A 15868-nucleotide genomic window follows, 5' to 3' on the forward strand; every position below is an offset into this window, starting at 1 on the left:
GTAGTTCCTGTACCCTGATACATAAATTAGCTCTGGTTGTCAAGTGTGAAAATAAAGACAATTCCAGTCTAGCATATTTAGTCACTAAAGAAGGCTTCACTACTAAAGGGTACAGGACTGTTAAATTTAAGTTCCATAATGTATTAATTAAGGAATGTGTCTGGCTGGTCAACTGCATTGGTAGAATTTCTGTCTAAGGATCTATGAGTGAAATATTTTTATCCCTGTATACTTAGGCTTTTTCATTTAATAATTTTTAAAAATATACATGTTGATTGTGGCTAAAATATTCCCTTAATAAATATTGAAAAGTAATAGGACATTCCAAATATGGATACCTATGCACACAGCTTGGATATTAGTGAGAAAAAAATTACCTGTTTGATCTTTGATCATGCAAACACTTTTGCACATGCTTAACTTTACATTGCACACAGTGGGCCTTACATGTGTAAGGTAAAACACATGCATATGTGTTTGCAGGATCGAGACCTTAGCATGTAATTTATTTAAAAACAAAACAGTGTGACTGTCTCTATCTCTAGCTATTCATCTGGCAGACAGTGCAATTTTGGAGGGGGTTTTCACTTTAGACTCTATACTCTCCCTCCTCTTCCTTTTTTAGAGTACTATTACTGTTTTAAATAAAAGACTATAAAGACGGGTAAAATGTAAATTTTAGACCCTTACAATAGTAATCTGGATTCAAAAATGGAATCCGGATTAAAAGAATAATTAAATTCCAAAAATCACCCTGTATGTACAGGAACATCAAACTAAAATTAAAACTGTTAGTAAATAAACATATTTAAACTGAAATTATTTTTCTTATTTTCTCCACCTTTGCCCCTAAAAAGTCTCTATTGAGAACTAGAAAGGCTGTCACTTTGTAGTCTCAGGAGTCAGAGATTAATAACCTGACTTGCAATTTTCTGTCTAGAAGGGAAAACTCATCCTTTAAACTAAGCACTGCCTTTTATTCCAGTCAACAGAAAAACACGAATCTTCCATGCACAACTTCCATCCATATTTTTTAAATTACTTCCCTTATCTTTCAGAGAAACTTCTTGAATGTGAATTTCCTTGTCAACTGGTATGTTAGCCTAATTTTCTCTAGTGTGTGCCAATTTAACTTTATACGTTGCCCTTTGTTATCACTGTTAAAGAAGCAGCAACAACAAAAATAAAATAAAATATACCTTCTTTGTGACCACTGCCTTCCTATGTTCCCATAATCTTATCTGAAACATTTTCTCTCATGTCTGTACCTAGTAACTTACCTAGTTAAATAGCAGTAGTGGGTAATTGCATTATCTAACATTATAGCATTATAGGATGCAATTTATATGAAAATATTACAAATTAAAGTTGAATTTTGTTGCATAGCATGTTAGCGCTAAGAATGTTAAAGTTAAATCCTAATATTAACAGAATGACTTCCAAAAATGGGTGAGTTGGGATATGATACTTAAGGATAAATTTTCAAAGAAATCTGTGTAGAAGCGAGGTAAATATAAACCGTATATTGTTGTGTTTATTTGTAGCCATGTCAGTTCCAGGATATTAGACAGACAAGGTGGGTGCGATATCTTTTATTGGAGCAACTTCTATTGGTGAGAGAGACAAGTTTTTGAGCCACACACAGCTCTGTATAGCTGAAAAGGTGGTGTCTCTCACCAACAGAAGTTGGTCCAAGAAAAGATATTACCTCATCCACCTTGTCTCTCATCCATATATTGTGGCATTTCTTAGGGATACGATCATTCTGAACGTAGATTTTGGAAAAAATTAAGGCACATACAGGTATTTTGAACTGCAAATCGTTTTTGCAAGATTAAATGCAGTATTGTTAGGTGTATAAACTAGATAAACTAATAAATCTTTTATTATATGTAGCTTCTTTGGTTCCATGATGGATCTTTAAAGAATAAAATATAGAGTAGTAATGGAAATTTCCCATGTCTCCTGTATTGGTTTAAAATTCACTGGCTGGTGATGTATGTGGAAAGATTAACTTACATTTTTGGTAGATTTGGCTATTTTAAACTATCCTTTCTAAGTGTTTCTTAATCGGCATTTAAAAAATAACAGAATTGAATGCATTTTTTACTCTTTCTCTTTATATTAAACCGTACTTTTAGTCGGTCATATCCTGGATTCCTCAGTCAGAATTTATTAACTTTTTTTTAATCAGGCAAATTCCCACTGAAATCAATAGAATGAGTATGGGTGCAGAATTTGAGCCTATTAGAATATATATTTCACAAATTTTTCTAGAATTAAATGTGGTAATATAAATATAAAGGTATTTTGCAGTTTTTTTCTTACTGTATTTTGTATCATAATAAACAAATTACACTTACATTTTAGCAATAGTATGATGATTTTGTATGGATTCTATTAGTTGTATCCTTTACAAGCAAACTGTACGAAATAAATTATTTATGAACTTTGTAAAATGCTGTTTACATTAAACTCTAGTAGCAATTACATTTTGTGGTGGGCAACATGGATGAGTGGTACACACCTTACGCATGGAATTAGAGGTCCAAAAACGTAACCTTACATGTGTTAGGAAATAATGGAACTGTACAGCTAAACACACAAAGGAGAACGGAATAGTTTGTAATTCTTTTAATGCAGAAAATCTGACTGTTTTGTTGTTTATTTTTAGGGGTCCATTCAGTGTTGTGCGGCGATGTATCAACAGAGAAACTGGGCAACAGTTTGCTGTCAAGATTGTCGATGTAGCAAAATTCACCTCAAGTCCTGGATTAAGTACAGAAGGTAAGGGAGGACTTTTAAGTAAATTCTTGCTGTTTATTTGTAAAACAGTTGTTTTTTCTGTGACGGACTTCCAGTACCTAATTGCTAACTTTGAAGATCCTGTTTGTTCAGTGTTCCACATAAGTCTGAACCAAAGACTTCCTGCATCTGAAACTTGGAAATGAGTGCATCCTGCTAAATCTGCTCAAGTTTTAGTAGTTTTCATGGTTGTCTGGTTATAGGACTATGTACTAGGAAAGAAGTTGTCTCAGACCTCTTCAGTCCTGCCTAGAATCCTTTTGGAGAGGAAGTACTTTTGGTTAGCAGGAGAAGATGTACAGAAAGGAAATAAACTAATAAAAGCATGTCCATCTATATATTCTTTTCAGCAGTCTGGATTTAGGAAGTAATTCCTTATGAGCCATTAACTTGTCTGTGCTGAAAAATCCTCAGCATAAAAGGGGCAAAAGTTCTACCAAGATGATGATTATACATAAAAGATTACCACCAACCCATACATTTTTAAAAACAAAATTCTTACCTCACCCAATCTGGTTTAGGGCAAACCACTAAGCCTTTTCTGAATTAAATTTGAAAATGATGTAACTTTATTTTAGGTGGATGAGTAGTTCAGTGTCTTCACATGGCCAAGGAAGACGATAGTGTTCTTTGAATGATTGTCCATGTGCATTGCACTTCTGGTGCTCATGTGCATGAGATTGGATTCTATTGGACGGCAGTGTCCCTGGATGCTCTTGTGCACCACCACTCTACCCTCCACACACATTCGAGGATGTAAAGGGTGGAGCAAGCCCAGCTATCCCTCCGTTCCTTCTTACTGCCTATGGCTGTAAAACGGAACATCTGCAGTGTCTGCTTCTCTGCACACTCTGCAACTTTTCTGATTGTTGTGTGTGTATGTAGTGATATAGTCAGAGTAGTGCTCTCCTTTTTACGCTAGTTTGGAGATAACACTAATAAAGGGGTGTTATTTTTAGGGATTTCCAGGTACTGGGATTTTGCTGGTTTGGCTGAAACCTGGAGTTCAGAACATCCCCCTCCTTAATGTAGCTGTTCTGTTCAATGCAGGGCACTCAAGGTGCCTTTTTCCTTTCAGAATGGGGCCTGTCCCTTAGAGATGTTGGTGATAGAAACTTTCACATTTTGTTGGGAAGCCCATTTGAACAACCTTGAAACATAAGGTATGCAGACTCCTCAGAAAACACTACTTCACCTAAATGTTATGGAGCTAAGAGCTATTTGTTGGGCATGCATGGTTTTCCTCCTGCTTCTGAAAGATTGGCAAGTCAAATCACGATGGACAATACAAAAGCCATGTTTTATGAAAACAAATGAGGTGAGCAAGTTCCATCCCTCTGTCAAGAAGCTTTATGTCTGTAGAACTTTTGTATCCTCCTTGGAATTGAAAGCAGTACACCTCACAGGATTACAGAATGTGCTAGAAGATCACCTCAACAGACACTTCAGAAATGACCATATGGACAGTGAAGGACACTGTCCAAACATATTTCTCAGGGGGTCATCCAACTATAGATCTCTTTGCCACCAGAGAAAACTGTGGAAGTGTCAAAAGCTTTGTTCCAGAGGAAGACCCAATGAGGGAATTGTGTCCAATGCATATATGATACCCTGGTTCCAGGGCCTGAGTTGTGTTTACCCTATAATTCCATTAACCCTGAACATTCTCAGGAAGCTCAGGCAGGAATCACCCAGGATCATCATAAAAGCTCTAGCATAGCAGAAGCAGTTCTGAGTCTCAGATCTAAAGAGTCACTCCTTTCAGCCTCCAATACCATTGCCTCTGCAGCCAGATGTATTATGTCAAAAAGACGGTAAGATACGCTATATAGATTCATACTCCCTGGACCTCATGGCATGGATGCTGGCTAATATATCTCAGTTGAACAAGTTCTCTCTACTGATGTCACAACATTCTTATCCACAGTACAAAGGACTCTACAAGGTAGACTTATTTTGCAAAGTGGTTCACTATCTAAGCACGCTAGTTATTTCAGTCTCTAGCTCAAATACCCAACGTACTGGACTACCTTCTATTATTAAAGAACTCTGGACTCTCCATGGCTCCCTGAGTGTTCATCTCACAGCCCATTTGAGCTCTCTACCCTTCAGTTATGGATATTCCACATTTTCACACCATATGGTAGCTAGATATCTTAAAGACCCTATGAAAGTAGCGTCCCTCTCCTTGAGATCTAAATGTTGTACTGGCAAGGTTAATGAGCCCACCTTTCAAGCCATTTGCTAATGTACTCTTTCCATCAAAGCAGGCTTTCTGGTAGCAGTACCATTGGCCACACAGGTGACTGAGCTATTAGGGCTAATTACTCCTGGGGAAATTCTGCACCATTGCAGAGCTGCTGGATGCAAGTAGGGGCCGCTGGACTCTGCAGAGTCCAGCTCGCAGTGAGTGGAACGCCCAGCCTGGTGGGGATGGAGGCTTCACGCTCTCGCTGTCTGGCTTGATCTTCATTCTCCCGGGGTTGGGAGGAGGACATGAGAGACCCAGCTCTGGCAAAGGGTGTGGAAGGGGAGGGCTGCAGCACATCATGTCCCACGGTGGATCATTAAAAAAGCTGGGGGAAGTAAAGGCTCTAGGGGTATAGGTGTCTGGGCAGGTGGGGGAGGGGGATGTGGGCTCTGGGGGTGCTCACTGAGGCTGGGCTGTGGGGGCCCCAGGCAGCCCCCTCCAGCTACTCCCAACTGGAATTAATTTGTTGTAAGGGATTCTTTATCTACTCCTCGGGGAATCTTGTTGTTGTTGTTGTCTGTATTGTTGACATACTTGTTGACAGGTATTTTGAAATAAATTACCAAAATAACTGAAACTGGAGTGATTGTATTGTTATTTTGCAAATAAAATATGCAGAATTTTTAAAAAAATTGTGCAGAATTCCCCCAGGAATATATGGTGTACCAAAGTTCACATGCAAACTCCTGGAGAATATGGTCTTAATATTCTCTATTAAGAAAGCTGAGATACAATACTGCAGTGTTTCAAAAAGATTGTTTATTTAAAAACTCTTTACTAAAAGAAAAGACAGCAAATTGTGAACTTACTGTTGTACTTACTATAAGAGGCTTCAGCCTGGAGTGAATTTTTACAGGAGAATTATAATCATAAAGATCTCTCTCTCTCTCTCTCTCTCGCAGTGCAAATGACTTTATTCTAACAAAAACAATCAAGCTTTGAAAAAATTCTATCGTCTCTGAATAGTAGTTGTTACTATTATAAACTGCTGTAGCATATTGCCCGAGTGACTGCTGGCTTGTAAGGAAAAAACTATTTACAGCGATGTTCTTTCCAAAAGTACACTCCATATGTATGGCACTTAAATACATGGACATAAAAAATTACTTAGTGGCTATACACGTGTTTACAATGGTTTAATAACAGAAAGAAGAATTTCATTTAATGCCTTGTAATGGTGTCTGACACCTAATAAATATAATATAGATTGAATTCTATTGGAGCTAAACCTTAGTGTTCACGGTCTTGCGTATTGTGTTTTATCAGTTTCTGTAATGTTGTAATTCATCAGCTCTAATACAGTCTATTGATACCTTGTCAGTGTTCAAGTGGCTGCATGGTCTACTCTACTGGATTAACACTGGGTATTGTGCATGATAACACACTACTGCAGTATTGCTGTCACTTTGTATTCTTTGTCCTTTGCAATATACAAATGTATATGAGAAGATGTAAACAGTTTGAATATTTTTAAATATCAATATAAATGAGGTTATCCTGTACTTTCTAGAACATTCTGTCATGGAAACGTGAAAAATTAGCGATGCTTTATTAAACTCGTGAAGTCTTTAAAAATCTAATAAAAATACCAAAATAATCCATGTAATTTCAGATAATTGTTAATAGTAATGCTCTAAATTGTTGTTAAACAGAAATGTGAACAGTGTTGTCCTTATTTCTGATACTTTTATGCCTCATGTGAAACTTTTACTATGCCTTTCTTTTTCTTTTTTTTCTCTCATCACGCTTTCTGTAGCATTCTTCCTTCTCTTTTCTTTTCCAGTTGTGTGCAAAATCTTGCTTATTCAAGTAAGGATTTTAAAGCTTATGCTAATAGTTTCTTTAGCCTGTTGGCAGGAGAAATCAGTGTATGTACATTATTTTGCGCCTTTACCCTGAATGGTGACTGACACCATCATAACACACACTGTCTACAAAATTTGTCTACGTTTGAAAGGCAGTTTTGTGCATTTACTTTGCGTGTGTCTTGCATGGATTTTTTCTTTTTTTCTTTTCAAGGGCCTAATCCAGTGTTCCATCTAATTTTTCCCACCCATGTGCGGAATGAATTTTGTTATGTGCACCAATATGGAGGTGATGTGTGACACATAACCTTCATATTGGTACACACAACAAAATTCATGTGGTGGGGATGGGGCCGAGGAATTCTTGTGGGAGGGAGCTCAGGGCTGGGGTAGAGGGTTAGGTGCGGGGGGTGAGGGCTCCAGCTGGGGGTGTGGGCTTTGGGGTGGGGCTGGGGATGAGGGCTTTGGGGTGCAGGAGGGTGCTCTGGGGATACGGCAGGGAAAGAGGACTCTTCCCCAGTGCTCTCTCCTCGCAGCAGCACCTGGGCTGGGGGGGAGAGGCGCCTGTCCCCTCTGCAGGAGCTCTGGGACTGGGGCTGCAGGATAGCCACCCCTCCCTTGGCCCCAGCAGGTCTGGGCTCGGGGGGCTGCCCAGGCCACGCCTGGTTCTGGGCTGCTCCATGCTGCCCTGGCTGCAGCTGGGTCTGGGCTGCTCTGGGGGTCAGGCCACGTTGCGCCCGCTGTGCCAGGGTCAGGCCTGGGCCACACCGCCCTGGTCATGCCTGGGGCTGCGCCTGGGCTCGATCCGGCTGTGGCTGGGTCCATGCCGCCTTGGCTGCGCTTGGGCCCGATATGGCCGCGGCTGGGTCTGAGCCGCAGGGTGAGTTGGGGCCAGGGGAGGGGCGCCCCTCCCGCGGCAGGTTGGGGGCTGGGCTAGGTGGGAGCTGGGGGAAGGCCGGTTGTGGCAGGTCCCCGGGCAGGTTCCCAAAGTGCCCAGGCAGCACTAAATAGGCTTTTGCGCGGCTGCACCGCTGTGCAGCTTATGGGGAACTTAGGCCTAATCCATTTTATGTTGAAATCAATTGGAATTTTTCCATTTTCTGTCTTTTAATGGAAGTTGGATCAAGTGCTTAGAAAGGAAAAAAATTTCAGAACATGTACTATTTCAGAAAATAGTGTTAAAATAAAGTAAGATTTAAGTATTATTTGTTAGAAGTTGTGTGTTGAGGGAGATAAAATGATGTGAAATAATTTTGAATCCACTGTTTTACTCCATTGCTTTAAGTGGAAATTGAAATGTGACGAAGTACCTTTTAGGATGTTATTAAATGGAAAAAAACTTCTTTAATGCAGACTAAGGTTACCTAGTGATAGCTCTTGTCCTTCCAGAATGTCAAGTTCAGCAAAACTCAAACTTCTGCAAACCAGGAAATAAAGAGTTAAGGTAAAAGCCCACATGTCCTTAACTCTGACTGCATGGAACTTGCAGTAGCCATTGTAGGGTGACCAGATAGCAAGTATGAAAAATCAGGATGGGGATGGGGGGATAATAGGTGCCTATAAAATAAATAAATAAAAAATAAATAAATTAATGGAGATATCCCATCTCCTAGAACTGGAAGGGACCGTGAAAGGTCATCAAGTCCAGCCCCCTGCCTTCACTAGCAGGACCAAGTACTGCTTTTGCCCCAGATCCCTAAGTGGCCCCCTCAAGGATTGAACTCACAACCCTGGGTTTAGCAGGCCAATGCTCAAACCACTGAGCTATCCCTCCCCCCATATAAGACACAGCCCTGAATATTGGGATTGTCCCTATAAAATTGGGACATCTGGTCACCCTAAGCCACTGGGAATTATCTGCATGCACTCTAGCTGCATTCGTTGTGTTAGGTGTACTGTATTTACTGGTGGAGCAATAAACTGGAATTGATTGGAAGAATTGTGATTGTGATGGGAGGAGATCTGGGGATTAGGTTTAGGAGCATTACAGATATGATTGTGATGGGAGAATATCTGCATCTGTGTCCCCCCATGTGTGTAGTTTTCAAAGGAAAGAGGTGCATGTTTACCTTGAGGTTCCAGTCTGCATCATTTCAGTACAGAATTTTATATTATACACCTCTACCCGATATAACACGAATTCGGATATAACGCAGTATAGCAGTGCTGGGGAGGCGGGGCTGCGCACTCCAGCAGATCAAAGCAAGTTCGATATAACGCGGTTTCACCTATAACGCGGTAAGATTTTTTGGCTCCCGAGGACAGCGTTATATCGGGGTAGAGGTGTATTGTACAAATGTGGTATGTTGGGGGAGTAGGCTCAGTGTTTGAGAATGGGGTAAGTGCAGGTAACACCTGTCTATTACGGTGAAAAGGCAGAGTGCGAGTGTGTGTGGTATGGGTGCTTGAGGCGTCACTCAAAAATGGCACAGTTAAGGTTAGGTGGATGTTTGCCGTAACTTAGTATTTCCTGGTTTGGAGAAGTTTGGGTTTTGCTGAACCGTGTGTTCTGAAAAGGCACGAGCTATCAATAGGCAATGTTAACTGTGTGTTAACAAAGATTTTTGCCATGCCATTTCCTATTTTTTTCTTTTTAAACAGAAAAAGAAATGTTTATTGGTAGAGTTAATGGTCATGTAACCTCAGGGAGGGAGGATAGCTCAGTGGTTTGCACATTGGCCTGCTAAACCCAGGGTTGTGAGTTCAATCCTTGAGGGGGCCACTTAGGGATCTGGGGCAAAAATCAGTACTTGGTCCTGCTAGTGAAGGCAGGGGGCTGGACTCAATGACCTTTCGGGGTCCCTTCCAGTTCTAGGAGATAGGATATCTCCATATTATTATTATGTAGGCAGTTGTAGTTTTCACAGAGGTTTGCAATTGATAATGCTACTGTTGCTAAGTAATTATCAAAAATACCTAGCTTTTATATAGCACCTTACATCAGTAGGTCTCAAAGTTTAACATCATTATCCCCATTTTACAGATGTGATAAGACTGTTTTGTCATCTTCAGTACAGGGCTGTTTAGAAGATATATAGCTTTTGTCTCTTTGCAAAGAAGATGAGACTGAGCAAGTAGCTACTAGCTGATGCAAGGAATGGTCATGGCCTTGTCTGTAGGGACTTGTGCTTTGATCAGTGAGAGGAATGACTATAAGGTGCCTCTCAATTTCCAACATATTGAATTGATGTATACCTGATCTTTCCCGGTTTTTAGACGTTTGAGTTTTGCTGAACATGACGTTCTGGAAGGGCATGAGATATCTCTGGATAACCTTAATTCTGCATTAATGAATGGTTTTTGTCAGGGAATTTCCTAGAGGTGTGTGAGGGTGTTTAACAGGAAGAAATGTGTTGTAGGAGTTAGTGATCATTTAGACAGTTATAGTTCTCCGGTAGCTTTGCAGTTGATAATGTGGCTTGGTAATAACAAAAAGACCCAACTTTTATACAGCATTTTTCATCAGTAGATCTCAACAAACGTTGTGATTATTCCCATTTTACAGATGGAAAAATGAGGTATGCAGAGGTGAAGTGACTTGACCAAGGTCACCCATCAGGCCAGTGGCAGAGCTAGAAATAAATAGTGTCAGTCCAGTGATCTTTCCAATAGTTCACACAGTTGCCATGTGGTTCCTAAGAGCTTCTTTCCCCTCCTGTATGTTTTGTTATAGTGGAATGGGGATAATGGTCATGCCTGGAAATGTTTGCAATGTGTAGTTGCTAATAGGACTGACGAGAGAAGTTTCATCCATGGTGTGTCCCCCAAAACCGTGACAGTTTCATCACATGGCGCTTACCGTAAGCTTAAGTGTGTGAGAAAATGTTAGTCTTCTCCACTTCCTGCCGCACAATTCCTTGCAACCTGTAGCTCCCCCGCCAACATTTCCAGCCCCCTCCTTCCCATTTCCATTCCATTAAGCTATTAGTTGGCACCTAGAAGCTGTTAACATATAAGAAGTTGCTCCCTGCTGTCTCAGATCCTCTGCTACTGTGTACTCATTTCCTTGGTTATTTACCTTGAGCTGGGCTCTCACTCCCACTACCCATGCCCACCTGTGACTCCTGGTCTTGTTTCAGACAGGCTTATCCAGCTATGTTGCAAGTCCATGCAGTCATCTGTCTATCCCTTATACCAGGTCCCTCCCGCATACACTCTGGCCAGCCCCTCCACCCTGCACAGGGGTGATATGTATCTTAACTATTTATTTTTCTGGATTTTAGATGTTTAAATTTGCATTACCTTCAGTCTCTGACTCCCCACTTCCCTAGCTCACACCAGAGGGGCAGGGAGAGTGGCTCAGTCCCTTGCAGAGGGGTAGGGTTTGCAGGTCCCTGCCACCCCTAGAACTCCAACTTGCTCTGCTACCCCTCACATTCTTCAATCTCTCCCATTTAATACCTACTGCCCATTCCTGTAATGCCCCATCCCGTGCTGCAGATACAAACCTGTCTCCTTCCATTCCCACCTGCTCTTTCACCCCAATCACCCCTCCCCTCCCTGTGAGCTTTTGCATATGTAATTCTTTTCCCCCCCACAAATAGTTTCATGCCTTCTGAATATTTTGATGTACTCAGATTACATTCGTAAATTAATAAAATAAATTTTGGGGGAGGGGGGGAATGGGACTTTGACAAGGCAGATTTTGTCCCAGATGTTTACAGTTCATTCTCAGACTTCTTCACAAGGTGGGTTTCAAACTTCAAAGTTTCAAGTTTAGAGAGGTGTTAAGTGGTCCATTCATCTAAACCAGATGTTCTTGGATGAAAGAGAATACCCAAAGGAGATGAATAGAGCCTGAAGCAATAGCTCTGAGACATGTGAACTACTCCATTCATGTCAGTGGGTATTCCCGCCCCGCCCCAGTGCTGGGGAGTTTTTGATTTGAGAGAATCATAGAATTGTAGGATTGGATGCAAAGGCGCCAACTTCCTGAGTTCCTGGGGGGTGCTCGACCCCCACCCCACCCCTTGCCATCCTATTCCACCCCCCCACCTCTTCCTACAGCCCCCCTCCCCGCCGTCCTCCCTCTCTCCCCCAGCACCTCCTGCATGGTGCTGAAAAGCTGATTGCAGTGGGCAGGAGGCGCTGGGGGGGGATGGGGAGGAGCTGATCGGCAGGGCTGCCGGTGGGTGCTGAGAACCCACTATTTTTTTCCTGTGGGTCGTCCAGTCCTGGAGCACCTATGGAGTTGGTGCCTATGACTGGAAGGGACCTGGAGAGATCTTCTAGTCCAGTCCCCTGCACTCAAGGAATGACTAAGTATTATCTAGAGCAGTGGATTTCAACCAAGGGTTTGCGGTTTCAGGGGGTCTGCCAAAATAAACCAGAGAGCAGGGCCGACGTTAGACTCATTGGGGCTCAGGGCAGAAAGCTGAAGCCCGAGCTCCGCCGCCCGGGGCTGAAGCCAAATCCTGAGCAACTTAACTTTGAGGGGCTCACTGTGGCGTGTGGCTCTGGGCAATTGCCTTGCTTGCTACCCCCTAATGTCAGCCCTGACTTTTAATCTACTTGATATGCAGAAAAACATTTGTGGCACAGGTGGGCTTTCGAGTTTTATAGCATGTTGGGGAGAGTTCTGGGACTACATCAGAAAGAAAAAGGTTGAGACCCTCTGATCTAGCCCATTCCTGACAGGACTGGAAGGGAGAGGTCATCTAGTCCAGGCCCCTTCACTCATGGCAGGACTAAGTATTATCTATTTAAAGTATTTTAAAAGGTTATTGTGCAGCGGCAGGCTTGGCTTGGCGCGTACTTTCTCCAGTAGCTTTCCAGTGGCAACCTCTTGTCTGATATAAGGAGGAGCAATATTGCTCAAAATTGGAAGCCCTGGAAGTGGAGTCGGATGCAGGGTGCTGGAGATGATGCGAATGGCGCCATGTAACTGCGTATCCACCAGTTTGGTGTGTGACGATCCACTCCATACTGGTGCGCAGTACTCCGACACCGAATACGAGGTGGCAAGAGCTGACGTCTGCAGAGTTGGAGCACGGGCACCCCATGACGAACCTGCCAGTTTGCTAAAGATTGTTATGCGTCTTAACTTTAGCTGCTGTCTTCTTCAGGTGGGCATGGTAACTCAGTATGCGCTCTAAGGTCACACCTAGATAGACCGATTCTACTTCATGCTTCACCTCTGACAATTCAGATAAACATTCAGTTCTCGGTTTGCGCTGGTGTGATAAAAATGGAACAAACTGGAGACTGTTTTCATGATGCTTGGCTGGAGGCACCAAGTCTTACAGTAGTCAGCTAACTTTACTATGTCCCAGTTTAAGATGGCATCAAGCTCGTGAAACATCTGGGCCTGGGTACTGCAACAGATGTCTGCGTAAATGAACTTTTGTGACTCCGTTGTTGGCAGGTCATTGATCTGAAGATTGAACAGGGTTGGAGAAAGCACAGAGCCCTGGAGTAACCCATTGCTCTGTTGTCTCCAAGCACTTGTCTTCTTCCCCATATGGACTCTGAACTGCCTATCACGGAGGAACAGTTCAACGACAGCTGTGACCCAAGGTAGCAGGACCTTCACGAGCAGGCCAGCGTGCCATATCGTATCATATGCTGCTGTTAGAGTGATGAAAACAGCACCTGTTTTCAAGTTTCTCTGTGAACCACTGATAACTACTCTCTGAGAATGGTTTTCTAACCAGTTACGCATCCACCTTATAGTAGCTCCATCTAGGTTGTATTTCCCTAGTTTGTTTATGAGAAGGTCATGCGAGACAGTATCAAAAGCCTTAGTAAAGTCAAAGTATATCACATCTACCACTTCCCCTTATCCACAGCTTATTACCCTGTCAAAGAAAGCGATTAGGTTGGTTTGAAACAATTTGTTTTTGACAAATCCATGCTGACTGTTACTTACCACCTTATTATCTTCTAGGTGTCTGCAAATAGATTGCTTAATTATTTGCTCCATTATCTTTCTGGATACTGAAGTTAAGCTTGGTCTGTAATTCCCCATGTTGTCCTTATTCCCCTTTTTATAGATTGGCACTATATTTGCCCTTTCCCAGTCCTCTGGAATCTCGCCCGTCTTCCATGATTTTTCGAAGATAATCTCTAATGGCTCAGATATCTCCTCAGTCAGCTCCTTGAGTATTCTAGGATGTATTGTATCAGGCCCTGGTGACTTGAAAACATCTAACTTGTCTAAGTAATTTTTAACTTGTTTTTTCCCTATTTTAGCCTCTGATACTACCGCATTTTCACTGGCATTCACTGAGGTAGATGTACAATTGCTACTAACTTTTTTGGGAAAACTGAAACAAAGTCATTTAGCATTCCTGCCGTTTCCACATTTTCTGTTGTTGTTTTTCCCTCCTCGTAGAGTAACGGGCCTACTCTGTCCTGGGTTTTCCTCTTGAATCTAATGTATTTGTAGATGTTTTTCTTGTTACCTTTCATGTCTCTAGCTAGTTTAATTTTGTTTTGTGCCTTGGCCTTTTTGATTTTATCCCTACATACTTGTGTTGTTTGTTTATATTCATCCTTTGTAATTTGACCTAGTTTCCACCCCAGATCCTGGCACCCACACAGGGAGAAGGACTCAGAATCCAATTGGGGGCAAGGACCCCCAGATCCCAGCTCACATGGGAGGGCAGGGAGAAGGTCTCAGAGCTCCCTAAAGGGACGGGGTCCCCAGATCCTGGCATACACATGCAGTATAGGAGACTGGTGCTGACAAGCTGCCCTGCCCCAATCTTCCTCTAGTTCCCCTGCTACTCACCCCCATACCTCCTTTCCAGTTTCTCTCCACGTATCACTTTCCCTGTCAACAAGCATTTACATGATTTAAATTTGTCTTACAAAAATAATTTGATTATATCCTCCCCCCCAGATCCTGGCACCCACACAGGGAGAAGGACTCAGAATCCAATTGGGGGCAAGGACCCCCAGATCCCAGCTCACATGGGAGGGCAGGGAGAAGGTCTCAGAGCTCCCTAAAGGGACGGGGTCCCCAGATCCTGGCATACACATGCAGTATAGGAGACTGGTGCTGACAAGCTGCCCTGCCCCAATCTTCCTCTAGTTCCCCTGCTACTCACCCCCATACCTCCTCTCCAGTTTCTCTCCACGTATCACTTTCCCTGTCAACAAGCATTTACATGATTTAAATTTGTCTTACAAAAATAATTTGATTATATCCTCCCCCCCAAAAAAAACCCCACCCATCAGTGTCAGGTTGGAGCAAGATGCCTCTTTTTTCCCCACTTTAAATTCAGATTTCCACCCTGCGTTGGATTGTGACTTAGTGCCTGGATGGTGCTTGGATTCAGTGACCGTACCTCACCTGTGGAGCCACACGGGTCCTCTGATGTAGAGGTAGCTTTCCAGATAGTTCGTTTTCTCTGTGTGTGTATGCAATGTAATCCATTAGGCTCATGATTAGGTGTGTGAGCCTATAACCGCTTGGCACGCACCTAACTAGAGAAGCAAACTCTTTAAAAATAATGTTTTAATTTGATTTTCCGCAAAGGGCTGGTAGGTGTTATGCACTCTGTTGAGGTAACCCTTAATCATGACCTTGATGCGATGATCTGAATCCTGGTTGAGCTCTGTCTGTATGCAAAAATGTTATCAGAATGTGTCAACGTTAGAAAAAGTTGCTTTTTATCTAGCAGTTGTGTCTTGGGAACTCCCTTGGCTAAGTGACCCCAAATTTGGATCACTGACCCTATCTGGAGCCCCGAGGCACATAAAATTTGGTTACATGGATTGTTTTGAAATAGATTTTAGTGCACTTAAAACAGTTGAACTTTAAAGAGAAAGTATTGTTGGTTTAGGTAAGACAGGCATTTAGATGATATCTCAGTAGTTGTAATAAAAATATTTGACTTGTGCTTTGTAAATTGCCATCTTTAGTGAGGGACATAGAAGTGTCTCTGAAAATGAGGAAACAAGGATAAGTTTGTCTACAGTGGAGACTGGCTTTTTAAAATTTCCTTAAAGTTTAAAGCAACATTTGATTGGATGCTGTAAATAGTATTAGTTTCCCATCTTA

The 15868-nt window shown here is 42.2% G+C and overlaps 1 protein-coding gene across 5 annotated transcripts in view; it reads left to right on the plus strand.

Moving 5' to 3' along the window:
* CASK (calcium/calmodulin dependent serine protein kinase) overlaps positions 1–15868 on the plus strand; it is a 399622-nt gene that overhangs the window by 108378 nt on the left and 275376 nt on the right. For all 5 annotated transcript variants that reach the window (XM_065423823.1, XM_065423824.1, XM_065423826.1 and 2 more), the window contains exon 2: positions 2675–2787. In XM_065423823.1, coding sequence (XP_065279895.1) covers positions 2675–2787 — 113 coding nt within the window. The remainder of the gene's footprint in view (positions 1–2674; positions 2788–15868) is intronic.

This window comes from Emys orbicularis, chromosome 1 (genome assembly GCF_028017835.1).
Source record: "Emys orbicularis isolate rEmyOrb1 chromosome 1, rEmyOrb1.hap1, whole genome shotgun sequence".
NCBI classification, from domain to species: domain Eukaryota; kingdom Metazoa; phylum Chordata; order Testudines; family Emydidae; genus Emys; species Emys orbicularis.